The 21,478-nt window shown below is 42.0% G+C and overlaps 1 protein-coding gene across 1 annotated transcript in view; it reads left to right on the forward strand.

Moving 5' to 3' along the window:
* FTO (FTO alpha-ketoglutarate dependent dioxygenase) overlaps positions 1-21,478 on the forward strand; it is a 414,772-nt gene that overhangs the window by 164,019 nt on the left and 229,275 nt on the right. Inside the window, exons 5-6 of the mRNA XM_056136631.1 lie at positions 1,506-1,585; positions 19,686-19,829. Of these exons, the coding sequence (XP_055992606.1) occupies positions 1,506-1,585; positions 19,686-19,829 (224 nt within the window). The remainder of the gene's footprint in view (positions 1-1,505; positions 1,586-19,685; positions 19,830-21,478) is intronic.

Genomic DNA, 21,478 nt, shown 5'->3' on the forward strand with positions numbered 1-21,478 from the left:
CTTGGGCTTCCGCCTTCTCCTTCCCTATTTTGTGGCACTGAAATTCTTGTTAGGTAGTCCACTAGAGCAGGGCTCAATTTATTTTTCTTGTCTTTGATAGCAAACTGTAATTTTGTTTTCTAGCATCAGGAATCATTGTTTCTTACTTTGTTCAGTTTTTATGCTTCATGTCAGAGGATAAACCCATCACTGTTACTCTGTCATGCCCGGAGTCCTTCAGCTAATATTTGGCACATCTTTTCCTCTATTTGGAGGTAAAAGAGACATATTTCAGAGATAATACATGTTCAGATCCAGACCACTACAATCAAGTAAGTGATAAAATGAGTCGGGTGAATTTTTTTCCCAGTGCGTATGAAGTTTACTACATTATATCCTACTAAGTGTGAAATATTAGTTTTCAGAACAATGTACATACCTTAATGAAATATGACATAGTGATGTGAAATGAGCACAAACTGTGGGGAAGCAAGTTGTTATAGACTTCTTACATGTAAGGATGCCACAGCCTTCAGTTGGGAAAAAAACAGGATCTATGATATATGGTAAAGTGAATGCAGTAAAATAAGGTATTGCATGTTATTTTCAGTGACTTTTATAGAAGATATGTCCCTTTTCTCTCAACATTTAAGTCATTATCTTTTGTGTGTGTGTGTATCTTGTTAAGGAAATGATGTTACCTATTTAGGAAACCATGTATTGCTGGGCAACAGTCGATTGAATTCTCTTCTTCATAATAGGAGTAGTGACATCCATGCACAGGTGATGCAGATCTTGCCTGATGCATGGCATTAATTTCTTCAGCTATGTAGTAACTTGGCCATTCATCTTTCTTCCACTTAAAAGAAAGGTTTTAAGCTTGTTCTTCCACTGATGAATTCACCACCTACTCTATTCTTGGGTTATGAATCCATAATTCTGATGTGAGAGCCAAACCTTTGCAATATGCTGAGTTAGTTGGTTTGTTGCCCAGAAAACTTTTAGGGGCAAAATTGATATGTTGGGGAGAGAAACATGCAGATTTTCAGATGAAAGATGTTCAACCCCAAGTTATATAAAAAGAATTTTGGCTTGTTTTATAGGCACGGGTAGAATTTAGCATATCATGAGAAAGAGAAAGAACTATCTAGAAATAGTAAACTTTTGTGGTGAGCGTGTGTCATGAGACCACACACGAGTACGAGTAGCCTAACCATACTTTGTACTTGGTAAGGACAGTCCTTGCTTATACATGTCACCTTGGAATAATTATTAATAACATCTCCTTTCTTGAAAGCATCATGGTTTTGATAATTTTATATATATAATACAAATTATCATAAAATATAATTGGAGAGTCGTAAAGAATTGCTTAGGAATTCCTTAAGGAAAGTGTTAATTCCTTGGTTATTGACATTCTGTTTGGATTATGGGCGTGCTGTTTACTTTGCATTCGACTTAAATAGTGTAGAGTGGCTAACAAGTATGTGAGTTTGTGTTTTAAGTCTTGGTTATTTTTCCTGCAGATGATCTCAATGCTACCCACCAACACTGTGTCTTGGCTGGTTTACCACCTCGGTTTAGTTCCACCCACCGAGTGGCAGAGGTAAGTGTAAATAAAAAAGTGATCCAGCTTAACTGGATGTGACAGAAGTGGTTGAATGGGCAATTTATCATAGAGCATTGGGAGAGTCTTTGATAGGAAAATTGTTTCCATCTAGCTTGACTTTCGCCTCTATTTGCTTGCTTTTGAAGCTTTGAGTTGTGTTGGCTAGTTTGAGGGCATTTTTTTCACAGCATGAAATAAGTGTATTTTGCTTCTTTGGAGTTGTGTTTCTGGGAAGAGGTAAATGCCATTGGCAGGTGTTGGTAGTTAGCGATGTTTTAAGGGACTTTTATCTGTCAAGGCCAGGAGATGGCTAGAAGGAAAAGGGGTGGATTTTCTGTGTTTGCGCGTGTTAGCTGTCGCCGGGTTCTGATGCTTGGGACTTTACATTTTCCGAACTTTTTTGGTCAGGCTTATGGGCATGCGAATGTGAATGAAGGAGCAAGTGGTGCCAACAGGTTTTTGTGCTTCCCAGTTGTATTCACGGTCCAAACTAAATCACTGAATTCTACTACCACTTGTAGTGACTGATGGTCAGTTGATTGGACTAGTTCAGAAATGAGGTAAGCCCTTAGCCATCATCCTCGGATGCTGCATGCTCAGTTAGGAAGGACTCCAGAGAGCGGGGGAATAATCATGAAAGGATTACAAGTTGAGCTCATCGCCAAGCTTGTTACCTGTGCTTTACTGTGTTGCCTGACTTTTTATTGTACCGCAGGGGGACCAATTTGAGGAAGTTGGGCAGAAAGGATGCAACAGAGTAGCTGGGAAGCACAAGCAGAATTTCATTGCTGATGTTGCGTGAGTCTGTACATCAGTGTCATGTTCTTGGTGGTTAAGTTGCTCTTTTTAGTGAACCGGTCTTGTCACTATGTGGCAGAGACGGCATTGAGCGTTTATTGAAATCCAGATGTCAGCAAGCACCTCAGGCATGCCTTCTTCCCTTTCCCTCATTGCCCTTTCATCTCCCTTCTAGTAACTCATTCATCTTCTCAATATTTGAGTCCTTATTATGTGTCTAGCAGCACTGCAGGAGAGAGAGGAAGAGAGAGGGAGAGAGAGAGAGAGGGAGAGAGCATGCCATCAATATAGCAGCTTTGGTCATGAGTTGTATTTCCATTTAATTTGGGGAGACAGATATAAAACAAGTGCAAAAACAATTCTCTTAGAGCCCTAAATGTAAGTCACATTTGAAAGGTGGACAGAACAGAAGTATTTATAGAGTATATAATTGTGCTTTGTATTATTCAAAAGAACTTTATCTGTGTACAATACAAAATATCATTCTAGGCCTCTTTTTTTTTAAGCTATAATCCTCTTCTTGTGTATCACTTTGCATGCTTGGCTACTTCAATATATTCTCCTCATCTCTTTCCTGATGAACCGGAAGAGTAGGCAGGCATGGCAGTGCTGTCACCAGAGGACTGGGAGCTAATAATGAATAACATCGGGCAAAATATCTTATGAGGATAACAATCGTAAATAATCGGTAGGGTTCTTGTGAGGGTTAAAAGAGTCTTAATAAATGTAAATCTTTTAGAACAATGGCTGATATTTTAATATGCATTCAGAAAATACTGCTGCTATTAAGTTGTTGCTGATGCTACTATTATCACTACTAACTACCACCACCACCACCACCACCACCACCACTACTACTACTACTACTACTACTACTGCTACCACTACTGTACATATACCACTGCTGCTTGTACTGCAACTATTCTACTGCTGCTACTACTGTACTACTACTGCTACTGCTGCTACTATTATGGTACTACTACTGCTGCTGCTGCTATATAGTACTCCCACTGCTGCTTGTTGCTACTATTTTAGTACCACTTCCACTGCTGCTGCTATACAGTACTGCTGCTGCTACTACTATTTTAGTACAATTTCCACTGCTCCCGCTATTAACTACTACTGATGCTCCTGCTGCTGTCACAGTACTACTGCTGCTGCTCCTGATACTGTTACAGTACTACTTACAGTACTACTGCTGCTGTTATCCCAGTGTTACTGCTGCTGCTCCTATGGTCACGGTACTGCTATTGCTGATGCTCCTACTGTTACACTACTACTACTCCTATTCCTGCTCCTATTGGAGTACTACTACTGCTGCTCCTAACCCTATTCCAGTACTGCTACTGCTGCTACTCCTATTACAGTACTACTATACTGCTTCTGCTCCTTTTACAGTACTCCTCGTGCTGATGCTCCAACTGTTCCAGTACTGCTACTGATGTTCTAGCTCCTATGCCAGTACTACTGCTGCTGCTGCTACTATTCCTGCTCCTATTACAGTATTGCTGCTACTGCTGTCACAGTACTGCTACTGCTTCTTCAGCTCCTATTCCAGTACTACAGTACTATTACTGTTGTTGCTACTACTGCTACAGCTACAATATTGCTGCTGCTCCTCCTCCTCCTCCTGCTACTACATTTTCATTTATTTTGATATAGAGCTCGTAGGATATGGGAGTAGCCGAATCTCTTTGTGTGGCCGCTAGTCTGTCTCCATGCGTACATTAGAATGCATGCGTTAAGGTAACCGGCATTACGTCAACAATGAGTTTAGGTTGAAAGCTACTGTTCAGAAGAAGGGAAACAATTTGAGTTGAATTATACATTCTGCAAACTTCGATTACATTTTCCACTCTCCGGGGTATTCTTTGAAGCATCTGTGAACCGGCTCAGCGACAAGTCGCTCACAAATCAAGAGGCTTCTTGTTTAAGACTCGCTGTGCACATAGTAGAAAGCAGCAAACAGCGTCAGTCTTCCTGGGTGAAGTGTTGGAGAAGAGCCCACATTTAGGATGAGGAATCTTAGGACATTTGGGGCAGCTAATGGAACACTCCAGGGCTCGATCAAGAATCCTGTCATTGGCAATACCTGGAGAAAATTGAGGGTTGGACTTTGACTACAGTCCAGGCTGCCAGAACAGGACTCTTGGCTGATAAGACTGTTATTCCTTCATGGGACTACAGTATGAAAGATCTTTGCTGTCAGAATAGGGTTGAACTGAAGGTGGTTGCCACGTAGGTTATTGATTACTTATTTTCTTGATAGTGACATATTGACTTTATGTTGAAGGAGATGAAAACAGTAGCTGAAGCATCACTAAGTTAGAGCAGCAGGAGCAAAGAAGATGAAATTCTGATAGCTGATGTAGAAGACAGCATATCAGCCGTAGCAACAGACTTCCTGAAGTGGAGGGAGGAATATAAGAATGATTGAAGGGGGGGGGGCGCAGAGAGGGAGAGGGACGGAGGAGGGGATGGAGAGAGAGAGAGAGAGAGAGAGAGGAAATGTGTCAGCTATAGAGGAAGGCTGGTAGGGGTGGAGGGAAAACAGTGGTGGTGGGAAATGTACACCGGTGAAAGAACGGGTATTGGAACACTGTATGACTGAAACCCAATCATGATAACTGTGTATCTCAGGGTGACTCCATGGTGACTCACTTTAAAAAAACAAAAAGTGGGGAAAAAGAGTTCAGTGATCCTCCAGTAATTAAAAAAAATTGTATAAAAAAATGAATGAATGAGCTAAATCATTACCCAGTCTTTCCTAAATCTTTATGAAATGTTCCACATTCTGGGTGACTGTAAGGTTTCAGGTGTGAATGATTCAGGGATGATACTGCATTTCAGAAAGAGGGAGTCTAAGACATTTAAAGACATTTCCATTTGCATTTTCTTTGAAGGGCAGGCGGAGGAGGTGGGTCCCTCAGGAGGTACAAGGCCCCACTGTCGAATCTACGCCAGCTGAACCAGCAGTTCAGTGCAAGTACCCTGGCGGTATGGGTATAGGGAATACCCCACCTACCCAGCAGGCCTGGGACCTCTGGGGCCACACCCAGTGTTGGGATGAACCCTGGTGGCACACATGTGAGGCATGCACCCTGACTTCTGCCTAGAAGGCCTTTTAGGACAGGTTGAATTGGAGTGGCCAAGTGGAGAGGTTCTGCAAACAGATGGAAAAACACAACAGAAAAGTGTGAGGTCAGGGGCTAGAGCAATAGCACAGCGGGTAGGGTGTTTGCCTTGCACATGGCCGACCCAGGTTCGATTCCCAGCATCCCATATGGTCCCCTGAGCACCACCAGTAGTAATTCCTGAGTGCAGAACCAGGAGTGACCCCTGTGCATTGCCAGGTGTGACCCAAAAAAGCAAAAAAAAAAAAAAGAAAAAAAAGAAAAAAGTGCAAGGTCAGGGAACATCATCTCCTCTGCCCCTGCAGTAAACGTACATGTGCCAGGACCCCCTTATTTTATTTATTTATTGCTTTTGGGTTACACCTGGCGATGCACAGGGGTTACTCTTGGAGCATGCACTCAGGAATTACTCCTGGTGGTGCTCAGGGGACCATATGGGATGCTGGGAATCGAACCTGGGTCGGCCATGTGCAAGGTAAACACCATACCTGCCGGGCTATTGCTCCAGCCCCAGGAATCCCCTTAAAGGTGCTCTTTAGGGCTCAGCTGAAAAGTATCCCTTTGGGTCTTTTCAAAGGGAGGCTTTGCACGCACTTTGAGGGCTTCTTTCCCTTCTCCCAGGTGAGTCAGTTTTATCGGTGTTCCAGTGCTTTCTAAAATATCCCCAGGTTAAGTCTTCCTCTGCCTGTTCATTGCTCTATTTCTATCTTCTGAATTTTAGGTCAGATTTGAGCAGTGAGAAAAAGTGGTGTGTGTGCATAGAGTTTTTCTTGGAGGGGAGAAAAAAGCTGTTCCTTCCCCCCCCCCCCCCCTCAATCTATGATGTTTTCTGTATACCTTAGTTCAAATACAGGATCTTTTCTAATCGATACATAATATAAAAGCTTGATTGCCATACTTGCTGTATTATAGATTAGGGTGGTATCCTGTGGTCTGTTTTTAATGAAAAATAAGATAAAAAAAATCGAGACACAGGCATACTCATTTGTTTACATATTGTTTATGGCTGCTCTGGGCTGCATAAGCCACATGGAGTAGTTGCCACACGGACCCTAAGGCCTGCCAGCCTCAAATAGTCCCTCGCTGGCCTGGGAGGAAAGAGTTGGCCAGTGGTGTATACATACACGATGCTGTGTATCAAGGTTTCAAAAGAATTTCTTTGAAGTTAAAAGTGATTGTTTTTAAGAGTCCCTTTTAAATTTTATTTTATTGTAGTCGAGGTCCGTTGCTGTGGCAGTAATATTTATGTTCTTGCTTGTGCGTTACAAAATGATTGCCTCTCCACCGCCACTAGTCTCTGCTCAACCCCATTACTGTGTTGGATCCTAACGCTGCCCACCACCGCCCCCCCCCCCCCTTCCCGCCATACGTGACGACCTCAGTTCTGTATTCAAAGTCTAAGAGGTTGTCATTGGATCCTGTCTGTTCCTTTGCTTTGTTTCGTAGCTGAGACCTTCTGCCGCTTGTCCCTCTCTCTCTCTCTAATTTCACTTACCATTGACCCCCCTTCTAGCTTCATCCAATTTGTAGTAAAAGGCAACATTTCATCCTTTCTTATAGCTTTGTAGTACTCACTATTTTAAGGTAACCTAAAAATTACCTTTTGGCAAAAGTAAAAAAAAATGATAATATTCAGTGCTAGCAAAGTTATAATGAAATGGGTACATTCTTACTCTCCTGACAGTTTTTCTAATTGACAAGTTGTTTCTCTAGCACTAATTTTGGAAATAAAGCCTGAGGAAATATTTCAGTGCAACTGTGTATCAGGTGTTTTTAATGGCAGTTGTATATTACATTAATATTTTAACAAAAGAAGTGGAAAGGTAGTTGTGTGTGTGTGTGCGCGTGTGTGTGTGTGTGTGTGTTTAAATTAAGACACTGATTTACAAAGTTGTCATAGTAGAGTTGTTTCAGGCATACAGTGTTTTTTTTTTTTTAAATTTTTATTAGTGAAACACCATGAGGTACAGTTGTAGACTTACAAATTTTTGTGCTTGGGTTTCAATTATACAATGATCAAATACCCATCCCTCCACCAGTGCCCATTTTCCACCACCATGGATCCCAGTATCCCTCCCACACCCATCCCCCCCATCCCACCCTGCCTCTGTGGCAGGGTATTCCCTTTTGTTCTCTCTCTCCTTTTGGGTGTTGTGGTCTGCAAAAGAGGCACTGAGTGGCAATCATGTTCAGTCCATAGTCTACTTTCAACATGCATCTCCCATCCTGGGAGGATCCTCCAAACACCCTTTATCTGGTTCTCCCTTCCCTATCTGAGCTGCCCTTTCTCCTAGAAAGCCCGGCTGGCCTCTAAGCCATGGAGTAATCCTCCTGGTACTGATCTCGGCTATTCTTGGGTATTAATCTCCTATTTTGTTACTTTATGTTCCCCAGATGAATGCAATCTTTTTATGTCTATCCCTCTCTTTCTGACTCATTTCGCTTTAGCATGATACTTTCCATGTAGTACCACTTGTATGTAAATTTCAAGGCATACAGTGTTTTAACACCAATCCCAGCACCAATGTCCACTTCCTTTTACCGGTGTCCCTGGGTTCCCTGCCACCCCCATCCCTCAAGAAGAAGAGAACAGAATTCATGATCCTTTCTAGCCTTCACTACTCTTCAATGTTGCTCCTTCATCCAGTGTTAGCTTTGCAGTGTGTTACCATACTAAAAAAAAAATAGATAGTGATTTTCTGCCTACTCACAATATGTAGGAAATAGAATGTTCGAAGGAATTGATATTGGAAATTTATTTTAGTTCATCAGAGAAAAAGTCCATTTAGTTTATTTTCTTATTGCATGTGACTAATTATGTCTGAAGAATCTCAAACTTTTTTTTATTTTACGATTGTTCCTTTGTAGCCAAATGTGCTTGGCATTCAGTGTAGGATTTTTATAAACTGAAATTTTATATATAATTATATTTTGAGTAAGGGAGTTAGCTAAATGGTTCAAAATTCAGAGAATATATAAGGTAATTCAGCTAAAACTTTCTTTCTCCTCGAGCCAATTAGCTTTTACTCCTCAGAGGCAGCTAATGTTACTGGATTCTTGTTACATTAAAAAAAAAACAGATATGTTTGTAATTACAAAAATATATTTATGCAGGTGATGGTCTTTATGTGTTATTATTCTATATTTTGTTTTGTTTCAGTAAACCTTGGTGGTAAATGCCTATCAGCATCTAATTCTTATCATGGAGGAGACAGCTTTGGGAGGGGGACAGCTCTCAAGAAGTGCTTAGGGCATCCCAGGGTCACTTCTGCAGTACTGACCTGGTTGTATGGGTGTGAAGGTTCAGCCTTCAGTGCTTCTCAGGCCCAATTTCACCGGGGGCCTCCAGGATTAATCTGGCAATACTGGAAGAACCATGGGGGCCAAACTCTGGTCTTTCTCATGCCCAGCATGTGCAGTGACCTTTCATCTGTCTTCCTGGCTCCCTTGCAGTTTTTAATTATACTTTATATTCTTTTATCTTTTTAATATGATACCACTGAAAGTTTAAGTATCAAAAAAAAATAGGATAGATGAGACTTCATTAGATTCTAAAATATTTCAGCATCAAAGGGAACTACCAAAAAAGTACAAAGAAAGTTCACAGTTTGAGGAAAATGTTTCCAAATGATAAATCTCACCAGGTATTTGTACTTAGGATACATCAAGTACCTTAAAACTCAATAATTACTAAGATCACTGTCACTGTCCTCCCGTTGTTCATCAATTTGCCCAGCGGGCCCAGTAACATCTCCATTGTGACACTTGTTACTGCGTTTTGGAATATCGAATACATCATGGGTAGCTTGCCAGGCGTTGCCTTGTGGACGAGATACTCTCAGTAGCTTGCTGGGCTCTCCGAGAGGCATGGAGGAATCAAACCTGGGTCGGCCGGGTCAACCACATGAAAGGCAAATGCCCTACCTGCTGTGCTATCGCTCCAGCCCTAAGTCATCTAAATTTTAATAAAGGAAAAGATGTTTTAAAATGTCAGTAGAGAGATCGTCAAAGAATATGCATATGTGGGCAATAAGCACTTGAAAAATACTCAGCATTATTTATCACCAGTGAATTGCGAATGGAAACCGTCCGGAGAGTACTTGATACCCTTAGCCACTAGGCTAGCTATAATTAAAGGAAGTGTCAGTAGCAAGTATTTGGTGAGTATGTGCCACCCACGTGGGAATTTTTCTCATTGTTGTGGGCACCACTCTCAGCTGTGCCAGGGGTGCAGGTATTTGATGCCAGGGGTTGAAGTAGAGCCTTGCACATGCCCAGGCTTGTCCTCTGTCATTTGTGTCACATGACTGGTCTTGTGTACCAGAATATAAACCCAAACTGCTGGAGGGAGTGTAAGATAGCGTGGTGGTCATTTTAGTGCCACTGTATAACCCAGAAATTCTGTGCTTTAGTATATAGCCATGAAAAATGAAAATTTATTTTTGAATGATCTATAAATAACTTGGTGGCTGGAGTAATAGCACAGCAGGTAGAGTGTTTGCCTTGCACACAGCCAACCTGGGTTCGATTCCCAGCATCCATTATGGCTCCCCGAGCACTGTCAGGAGTAATTCTTGAGTGTAAAGCCAGAAGTAACCCCTGTGCATCACTGGGTGTGACCCAAAAAGCAAAATAAATAAATAAATAAATAAATAAATAACTTGATTCATAATAATCTAAGCAGAACATTCCAGGTTTTTTTGTTTTGGTTTTGTTGTTGTTGTTTATTTGTCTTCAGTTTGGGGCCTCACCTGGCAATACTTGGGCGCTATCTCCAGGCTCTGCTTTCAAGAATTACTCCTGGTGGTGCTCAGGGAGACCATATGATATGCTGGGGATCAAACCCGAATTGGCTGTGTCACAAGGCAAGCGCCTGACCCGCTGTTCTGTCTCCCACTCCACCACCCAGATTCTTATCCTCTAATTAATGGGTGGATAAATTGTGGAATACCCATGCCATTGAGTGTTATTTGGAAATTTAAAAAGTGGCATTGAGTACTACCTAATAAATGAAGTGAAAGAAGTAACTTGCAAAGAAAAAAAATCACATATTACTTCTTCCATATGAATCTCCATGTGAAATTTGGAAATACTTATTCCATATGAACTTTCTTCCATATGAAATGTCCAGAATTGTCAAACCGAGACACAGAAAGTAGATTCAGGTTAGTTTAGAACTCTCAATGTTAGTAGAATTGGAGAAAGTGTGTAATAGGGTTAGGATTTCTTTTTAGTGTGAGAAAATGTTCTGAGATTAATTGTAGCAATAATTGCACAGCTCTAAAATCATACTATAAGAAACTTTGAATTGTTTGCTTTAAATCTGTGCATTTTATTTTAATGAAGCTGCTCAAAACCAAAGAAAAGACCCGATTCTAAGTTTCTATCATTAGATAAAACTGTACAGCCAGAAAAAAAGAGAATGACTTCCCTTTGATTTTGTTTTGGCTGTGAAAATGGTTCTGCTGTAGTTCATTTAAGTGGTCTCCCATTGGTGGGAAGTTTCTGTTGCTTCAGTATTCTGTTATACAAGATGGCATTGTAGCTAATTTATGTAGGCCACTCTGTACTTGGGAAAGTAGTGGTGTAAATAAAATAAGTTTACAGAATGTCTTTGAAAATCATGTTTTATGGGTGGTTATGGGATAAAAGTGAGAAGTAACTGCAGTCTCGCTTCTTCTTTCCAGCAAGTTGGAGCTGTCAGCCTTTCTTAAAATACATATTAGTGGTTCTGGAGCAATAGCACAGCGGGTAGGGCATTTGTCTTGCACGCGACCGCTCCGGGTCCGATTCCCAGCATCCCATATGATCCCCCAGGCACCGCCGGGAGTAATTCCTGAGTGCAAAGCCAGGAGTAACCCCAGTGCATCACCAGATGTGACCCAAAAGGAAAAAAAAAAATTAAAAGAAAATATATTAGTTAAGATTCTGGGTTAGTTTTTTGTTTTATTTGGGGACATATCTGGGAGTGTTCAGGGCTTACTCCTGCCCCTGGCCCTGTGCTTGGGGATCACTCCTGGTAGGGCTGGGTTGGGGGTGGGGAGCGTATTGGTGTCAGCGATCAAACCCAGGTGAGCGGTGTGCAAGGCAAACACGTCACCTGCTCTACTGTCTCTCTGGCCCCTTCCGATTCTCTTTTTGTTAGAAAATCTCCCCCCTAACTTTCCGGCCCCCTCAGGGTTGTCTCTGTCATTTGTGTAGAATGGCAGTGACCGTGCAAAGAATTTTTGTATCAGAGATTAACCTTCAAGGTTATTTCTCAGGCATCAGTTTAAATTATTAATATTAAAGTTAAAGTGCTCCAGGAATACATTTCCTTGTTTTTGCAAAGGATATTTTATAATTTTTTTTTATCATTCTTGAAAAATCGTTTCGTCAGAGCACATGGATTAAATGCAGACTCCATCTGCATCCTCTTTTCTGACAAATGATCATTCAAAGGAGATTGTCTGTTTGACCTCTGTTTTGTTCCCAGAGGCTCGAAGAGGGATGAACTAGTTATCTGTGCCCTTGCTGGTACCCAGGTACTATGTGATGCCTTTGAATGTGCCTTGAGGGCACGAGCCACATATTCTCTATCATTTGAAGAAGCTGTTCCGCCAAGGACTGCAATAGCCCAGTGAATACCTTTTGCAGAAAAGGAAATTGAGCTCTTTGCCCTGTATTTATAACTTGGATTTTCCCCGCAACCATTACAGTTCCGCCTTGTGTGCTTTCAAATCAGTTTTATACTTTCTTTCCCATTGTTAGGTTCAGAGTAGCCGGGAGAAAGTTAGTGTCCACAACTTCCAGGTTAATTATTAAGTTTGATATTTAGGACCCAGTTTTAGGTGCCACAGTATATGTAGAAAATGAATAAATAAATAAGTAAATATTCATTGGAATGAATGAGTACATGGCCTTAGGCTCAAGGAAACTCCTGTTTAGTTGGAAATAATGAACTTAGAAATATGGGGTAGAAAAGAAAACCAGAATGTGAGTTGCCTAAGTGAGGTCAGGCTGACGGCATAGGGCACAATAAGCTAGGTTAGTTATGGTAGTTCTTTTAGACACATAGATAGATAGATGAGTACTTAAATTTTTTTGAGAAAATGTGTTTTACAGTAGTATTTACATTTAGACTCTAGACTGTACAATGTTACTACACCACATCTACAAGTAGAGTGTTTTTTTTTGTTTGTTTCTTTTGCTTTTTGGGTCATACCCAGCGATGCACAGGGGTTACTCCTGTCCCTGCACTCAGGAATTACTCCTGGCAGTGCTCAGGGGACCATATGGGATGCTGGGAATCAAACCCGGGTCAGCCGTGTGCAAGGCAAACACCCTAACCGCTGTGCTATAGCTCCAGCCTCCAGAGTGTATTTATTAATATTCCTAGGTCCCAACTCATCTCTTAGTCCCTTCTTAGACCCCTCTGGTCCACCCCCCCACCCCCGGACACCACACGCACACCACACTTGGTAAACTCAGTTCTGTTGTCAGAGTCTTAGGGTTTGTTTTCATAGCCATTATCTTTTCCTTGCTTTGTGTCTTCATATTTCCCATGCGTGAGATTATCCAGTATTTGTTTCTCTTTTATTAGACTACTTTGCTTAAACAATGTTGGGCAGTTGTTCCATCCAGGTTTTAGTAAAATTCAAGATTCCTTTTCTTGTAGCTAAGTAGTTTTATATTGTGGATGTACATCAATGGTTTGAATATCCACTCATCTGTTGTTGAATACTTGAGTTGTTTCCAGATTTTGCCTATTATAAACAGTGCTGCAGTGAACATGGGTGCCCATGTATCTTTATAAATTACTGATTTTGTGTTCCTGGGATATGTGCCCAGGAGTAGGGATTACTGGATCATGTAGTAGCTCTATAATCCATTTTTCTGTTCTTTGGGGGGAGGATGAGCGTGGGGGGAAGATCCTGTAATACTCAGGGTATGCTCCTGGCTCTGCACTCAGAAGTCACTCCTGATGATGCTCAGAGACCATGTGGGATGCCGGAGATTGAACCTGGGTCGGCCACATGCAAAGCAAGCGACTTACCCATCATACAGTCTCTCTGGCCCCAATTCTATTAACCATGTTTTGAGGGTTCTTCACACTCTTTTCACAAAGTATGAACCAGGTTACATAACCTCTAAGAAAGACTGAGGATTCCTTCCTCACCACACCCCCACCAGCAGGAATTGTTTCCAGTCCTTTTGATGTGGGCCATTCTCACTGGTACAAGGTGATACCTCACTGTTGTTTCGATTTGTGTTTTCCTGATAATCAGTGATGACAAGCACTTTTGCTCGTGACTGTTAATCATTTGTGGGCTGGAGCGATAGCACAGCGGTAGGGCGTTTGCCTTACATGCAGCCAACATGGCTGACCCGAGTTCGATTCCTCTGCCCCTCTTGGAGAGCCCGGCAAGCTACCAAGAGTATCTCGCCTGCACGGCAGAGCCTGGCAAGCTACCCGTGACGTATTCGATATGCCAAACTCAGTAACAGCAAGTCTCATGATGGAGACGTTATTGGGCCCGCTCGAGCAAATCGATGAACAACAGGAGGACCGTGACCGTTAATCATTTTTTATGTCTTCATTAAGAAGAGTTTGTTCCGCTCTTCTCCCTATCTTGGATGATATTTGTTTGTTGACTTGTAGTTTTTTTGTGAGTGCTTTCTGTATTTTGGGCTTTGGCCCTTTGTCAGATGCACGTTGTGCAAGTATTTTCTTCCATTCAGTAGAGTTTTCTTTCTTTTTTTTAAATTTTAGCCATAGTTTCTTTTGTAGAACCAAAGCTTTTTTTCATATGATATAGTCGTATTTGGGCTGGAGCGATAGCACAGCAGGTAGGGCATTTGCCTTGCACGCAGCCGACATGGCCAACCTGAGTTCGATTCCTCCGCCCCTCTCAGGTTGCCCGGCAAGCTACCGAGAGTATCTCGCCTGCATGGCAAAGCCTGGCAAGCTCCCCATGATGTATTCAATATGCCAAACACAGTAACAAGAAGTCTCACAATGGAGACGTTACTGGGCCTGATTGAGCAAATCCATGAACAACGGGAGGACGGTGCTACAGTGCTATAGTCCTGTTTGTTTATTTTTTGCTTCAGTTTCCCCTGCTGATGGAATTAAATAACTGAAGGTTCCTCTAAAGGTAGTATTGTGTAAAGTTCTGTCTCTGTTTTCCGCAATGTATTTTGTGGATGTCGGTCTAACATGATGGCCTTTAAGCCATTTTGAATTAACTTTCGTATGGTGTATGATAATGGTGTCCTATTTTATTCTTTTGTATGTCTAAGTGCTTTTCTGAACACTGCTTGTTTAAGAGACTTTCCTTCCTCCACCTGATATTTTTCACTTTATTGTCATATGTTACTGTGTCTGGCATATCGAATACTCTCGGTAGCTTGCCGGGCACTCCGAGAGGGGCGGAGGAATCGAACTCGGGTCGGCCATGTTGGCTGCGTGCAAGGCGAACGCCCTACCCGCTGTGCTATCGCTCCAGCCCATATGTTAAGTGAAGGTTTATGCCTGGGCTCTCATTTCTATACATTGGTCTGAAAGCCTGCTTTTATTTATATACCACACTATTTTGATTACTGTAGCTATAGAGGATAACTTAAAGTCAAGAAATGCAATACCTCCCCCCCTTTTTTTAAATCTTTGCTCTGGTTATTTGGGGATTTCATGGCTTGATAAAAATTTTAAAAGTGTTGAATTTATATCCTAGAAGAACGTCATAAGAATTTTGATGAAAATTGTATACGTTTTGTATAGTGATTTGGGTTAAATGGTTATTTTAATGATGTAGGCTTTTCCAATTAAAGGTACATAGGCTAATTTTCCATTTTATTTTTTCTTTTATTTTTTGGGATAGTGATTTATAGTTTTTGAATAATTGTGATTTTCAAGTTCTTTGTTTAACTTATTCTAGGTACTTGATTTGAGGGAGACAGTTATAAGTAGGGTTTACAAAATTCTTTCTGGGGTGCAGAGCAATAGTACAGTGGGGCAAAGCACTTGCCTTGCAAACATCTGACCTGGGTTTAATCCCTGGCATCTCATAGGGTCTCCTGAGCCCACCAGGGAGTGATTCCTGAATACAGAGCCAGGAGTAACCCCTGTCCACCGCTGGATGTAGGCTAAAAACCAGTAGTAGTAGTAGTAGTAGTAGTAGTAGTAGTAGTAATAATAATTTAGCACAGTGGGTAGGGCATTTGCCTAGAACGCGACTTACCTGGGTTTGATTCTTCTGTCCCTCTCGGAGAGCCCGGCAAACTACCGAGAGTATTCCACCTTCACAGCAGAGCCTGGCAAGCTCCCCATGGTGTATTTGATATGCTAAAAACAGTAACAACAAGTCTCATGTTACTGGTGCCCGCTGGAGCAACTCAATGAACAACAGGAGGACGGTGCTAAAGTGCTGTTCTACACCATTTTTCACATACAAACATTCAGCAGATTTCTGTGTACTGATTTTGTAGTTTGAAACTATAGGCTTATTGTTACTAGAAGCTTTGAGGTGAAGTTTATGTTTTCCTGTGTATAATATCAAATACCTGTATATAGAGAAAGTTCTACTTTTATCTTTTTATTCTATCTTTTCTAGCTTGAAACCCATTAATTTCTCTTTCCTAGCCTGAATGCTATGGGTAGGATTTCTAGTACTCTGTTGAATAATACTGGTGAGTCTTGTGTCTGATCTTAAAGGAGAGATTTTTCCCCAGATTTTCATATATATATATATATATATATATATATATATATATTTTCTACCTTTATAGAATTGTGGCCTGGAAAGCTATCTTTGTGACTTTATGCCCAGCTCTTTCATGCCCCATCATTTGGTCTGTCATAGAGAATGTTCCATATGGTATACACTGGTGGAGAATGCGCACTTACATTTTTGAGGGTAGAGAGCCTTATTGATTTTTTTATGGGGTGGGGGTCTGCTCTATCCAAGGGTGAGTGGGACAGGTATGTTAAAATATACTGTTATTGTGTCACTGTGGTTAACTTTCTTCACACCTTTCAGTAGTTGGCTTTTGTATTTTGGGGCTTTCTTATGTAGTACATAGGTTAATGAGTTCATAATGTGTATGCCAATCTCTTTGTCACTGCATAATGTTCATTATAGTCTCTTATCTCTTTTAGTTTTAAGTCTACTTGGTCTGAAAAAATAATGACCACACCTCTTTTTCCAGGCTACTATTTGCTGTATGGTTGTTTTCTAGCCTTTTACTTTAGCCACTGTTTATCATGACAGCTACAGTGTATCTCTTGTAAGAAGCAGAAGGTTGAGTTTTGTTTTCTGATCTATCTTGCCATCCTGTGCCTTTTGATTGATGAGTTCAGGTCATTGATGTTCGAAGACTATATTATGGTTTTCTTTTCTTTCTTTCATTTTGTATCTTGGTGGGGGGGGGGGGGGTGGCAGGGGTGTTTTTGGAACAAACCCAGTGGTGCTCAGGGCTTACCTCTGGCTCTCTGCTCAGGAGTCATTCCCGGCATGTCTTGAGATCAAGCTGCATGCAAGGCAAGCACCATATCTCCGTACTATGGATCCAGACTCTGTATTACCATTTTCTGTATAGATTTTGGGTGTTTGACAAGTTTGTCTTTGGCCTGTTTAATTTCTTCCCCTGTAATTTGATATCTGCCAGTTATGTACTACTCATTTGTTTCTCTCCCTCCTCCCCCTCCTCCTCCTCCTCTTCCCCCTCCTCTTCCTCTCTCTTCTCTTCCTCACCCTCCTCTTCCTCCTCCTCTCATGCAGTTTTAACCCTTTTGGGTTCCTAGCTTCTGTTTGCTATTGAGTTCAAATTAAGCGAGCCTTTAAGTTCCTCTTAAGAGGACTCTCCTTCTTTCTCACATTTTCTGTTTTTTCATTATTTCACTATTTCCGGGTAGTATTTCTTTGCTTTTCTAAAGTGGCTATTTAGTACTGGTTTGCGAAGCTGATTTCATAGCCATGATCTGCATTAACTGTTTGTTTGTAAAGCTTTGTGTCTCTCCTTGGAATGTAAGTGGTAACCTAGCTGGAGAGAGCACTCCGGTGTGCATGCCCGTTTCGTTCAGTGTTTCTCCTATATTAAACTTTCCCCTCCTCACCTGTAGAGTTTAATTTGATTGCTCTTTTTGTGAGTCTTATGTGAGTTTTTGCTTTGAAATTTGTTGTTTTCAGTGTTCTGTTTATGTCTTTAGCTTTTGCCACTTTAATTGCAAAGTGTCTAGGTTTTCTTCTTAGGGTTTATCATGACATCTCAAACTCGATTGTGTTTATTTTGTTTGGAACTCCCAGCTTCTTGGGTCTGGGTATATGCGTCCCTCTTCAGATTAGCTATCATTTCTGTAACCTGTGATTCTTCCTCATTTCTTTCCTTTCCTCCCAGAACGCCTGCGATGTGAATGTTATTCTTCTTGATGCTTTCCATAGTTCTCTTATGCTTTTTCACTTTTTTTTTTTGGTTCTTATTTGTGTTGGTTCATGTACTTTATCCGAGAAATATTTGCTAGTTCTTCAGCTTCTACCATTCTACTGTGATAAGTTTTCTGTTTCACCTCTGGTGTTTTCTAGTTGTACGTCATTTCTTTTTGTTATTGTTGTTGTTGGGGGAGGGGGTGGTATATCTGGAGGAATTGGGGGCAGATGCATGCTCTTGGTACTGTGTTGTTCTCGGGATTGAACCTGGAACTCCAATCAGTGATTTTTGGCCACAGTTTCTGATACATTTTCTCTCCTTGTTGGAACTTTCTTCTCTCATTTTCATCCTTTTCGTGAACATCCTCACTATTGTTCACTTTGAAGCCTTCATCAGGAGGTTTAGCAGCACTTGAATAAAGGGCTTATTTACAGACATTTGTCTTTATCCATTCAATCAAAGAGGTGAGTCCTTCCACGTCTGCATTCAGTTTGGTGTCAGGTTGGGAGGGAGTTAGGAATGAGTGTCTGGTTTTGTGCTGGTTTGGGTGGCAATCTGGGGTTCACACACATTAATTCTACCTAGAGACTATGGTTCAGGGGCTTTAATGAGTGGTACTTAGGGAGCCACGTGGTGCTGAAGTTTGAACTAGGGTCCTGAATCCTTGACCGCTGAGTAATCTCTCAAACCAAAATTTTCTCTTCAGATAATTTAAAATGTATGTATATGTGTAAGAGAGAGAGAGAGAAAGAGAGACAGACGAAACAGAGTGTGTGTGTAAAACAGAGAGAGAGAGAGAGACACAGAGAGAGAGAGAGAGAGAGAGAGAGAGAGAGAGAGGCAGGCAGACAGACAGAGAGTATCTCCCAAGAAGTGCTTAAAAGATCTGAGTCTATATCCAGTGATTTTCAGTCAACTGGACTGACAGTTCAATGCAAGGTCCAAGGATGCAGTGCTACTCATGCCCTGCAATACCAGGGATTACCCAGCCCACCCTGGCAGAGCGCAGTCCTCCAATTCCATGCTTGAAGGACTCTGTGGTGCCAGGGGTTGAATTGAGGTCGACTGCATAAAAGCATGAGCCTTAATCCTTCTACAATCTCAACCCTAATTCGTTACTCATTTTTTAATTTTCAGTTTTTCTGTTTTTAGTGAAGCAAGATAGTTTTGTTGAACAAAATTTACTTAGAAAGATGAGGTTGGGGGCAAGAGGGGAGGAAGGAAATGCACATTCAAGAGAGAAAAGACGCTTGAAGTAGAGAGACAGTTGAGCTAGCCATTCAAGGGCGCACCTGGGCTTGAGAGGGCAGGCTCAATCCTGATTCATTTTTCAGTGAAGTGTTGGTTGTGGAACCCATGGCAAGTGCTCGCGGATTGCTCCCTTTTCTCACCGTCTTGTCCCCATTTCCCCATTCCCCTAATTGTTTTTTTTTTTAAATGCATTTTGTGTCACACCTAATGATATGCAGGGGTTACTCCTGGCTCTGCACTCAGGAATTACTCCTGGTGTTGCTCAGGGGACCATATGGAATGCTGGGAATCGAACCTGGGTCAGCTGCATGCAAGGAAAATTCCCTACCCTCTATGCTATCACTCTTCCCCCGCCCCAATTCTGAAGCTAAGGATATCTTGCGCTAGGACAGGGGGTGGGTGACAGGTAAGTGTAAGGTAACCCCGCAAGTACACAGCCTTCGGAAGAGGTACACGAGAACTTGGATTTTGCTCTTTGTCTTGAGGGCTGTTTTTCTTTCTCTCCACAGTGCTCCACGGGAACCTTGGATTATATCTTACAGCGTTGCCAGTTAGCACTTCAGAATATCCGTGAGGAGGCAGACAATGGTGATGTCTCTTTGAAATCTTTGGAGCCTGCGGTATTGAGACAAGGAGAAGACATCCACAATGAGGTGGGCGACTTGCAGAACTCAGAAATTCTTTTTGAAGTCAGTTTTGTTTTAGGTCCAACCCAAGGGTAGTGCTAAGGGTCTTCTCTGAAAACAATTTTTTTTTGTTTGTTTCTTTTTTGTTTTTTTTTGGTGGGGGGGGTGTCTCCCAGATTCCCACAGGATCCTCCTGGGGTACCAGCGATTAAACCTGGGTCTCCACCATGCAGAGAATGTGCCCTTTGCCCTCATATCAGCCACGGGGTATGGGGTTCTCTCCTGTCTACAAACCACTACCATAGATTCATATGAGTATAATAATAGACTTTGAGGTAGGGGATTGCGATAGCACAGCGGTAGGGCGTTTGCCTTGCACGCAGCCAACATGGCCGACCCGAGTTTGATTCCTCCGCCCCTCTCGGAGAGCCCGGCAAGCTACTGAGAGTATCTCGCCCGCACGGCAGAGCCTGGCAAGCTCCCCGTGACGTATTCGATATGCCAGACACAGTAACAACAAAGTCTCCAATGGAGACGTTACTGGGCCCACAGGAGCAAATCAAGGTTGGAGACAAAAGATTGTTTATTACAACAGCATCCATAGCCATGATGAGCAGTTTTATCATATCAGTTCTCTAAGCCTCTGTTCACACGACATGGCAAGAGTGTTCCAGCTAATGCATGCAGGAAGGGACGGTGGGGAAGGGGGAGGGGTGTATTTTCCATTGGGAGAGGAAGCCTGAGCTAAGGGGTAGATCTTTACAATGGGTATGTAATTTCCTTGTCCTTCACTCCAGTCAACAGACTATCTTTATCCTATAAGTCTGTTAGCAAATCCTTTCTTTGTTCTAGAAGGGGAGCTTGTATCTTCCAAGGCATTTTGCTATGCAAGCATTCTTGAGATCCGAAACGAAGGGCATTTAGTGTCTTTCCCCCAAGGTTTGTGGAAACATAGGCATCCATGAAGAATAGTTCGTCATCCAGGAAGGACTGACAGAGTTGAGGGCGGGCCCTAGGAACAAGTGCCAGGGCCTTACTTTTATTTATTATTGACACTCTACATCTCAAGATCAGCCAGTTTGGGCCACAGCTGTTCGTGAGCCTTTCCACCAATAGTTTCTCTGTTCATTTTTGCTTTATCTGGATTACTGATACTGTTAGCTGTTTACTAACACATTTTTAAAGATCGACTCATTTTCACGTAAGCACAGTTCTTTAAAAGGGAAGCTGGTTATTATCACTTTATGTAGGAAGCCAGTATCACTAGCTGAAAGGAAAAGAAACCAGAACAACATTGAAAACAGAGCATGGTTTCTACATTCCTATGGATATGTTTGCCAAGTGAAAGTATTGAGTCTAATCTTTTTTTTGGGGGGGGGAAGTGGGTTGGGGTAAAGGGGGTACACCCAGCAATATTCAGAGATTATTCCTGACCCATTACTCAGGAATTGCTCCATTACTCCTGGTGGAGCTCGGGGGAACGTATGGTATGCTGGGTGTCAAACCCGGGTGAGCCATGTGCAAGGCAAAAGGCCTCCCTGTCCCTTAGCCAGGTTTTTTAATTCTTCGTGGTAAGAAGGACGTTAGTATACAACTTCATAAATTATCAGAGCGATAGCACAGTGGGTAGGGCGTTCGCCTTACAAGCGGCCAACATGGCTGACCCGAGTTCGATT

This window comes from Sorex fumeus, unplaced genomic scaffold, assembly GCF_029834395.1.
Source record: "Sorex fumeus unplaced genomic scaffold, SorFum_2.1 ptg000122l, whole genome shotgun sequence".
Taxonomy (NCBI): domain Eukaryota; kingdom Metazoa; phylum Chordata; class Mammalia; order Eulipotyphla; family Soricidae; genus Sorex; species Sorex fumeus.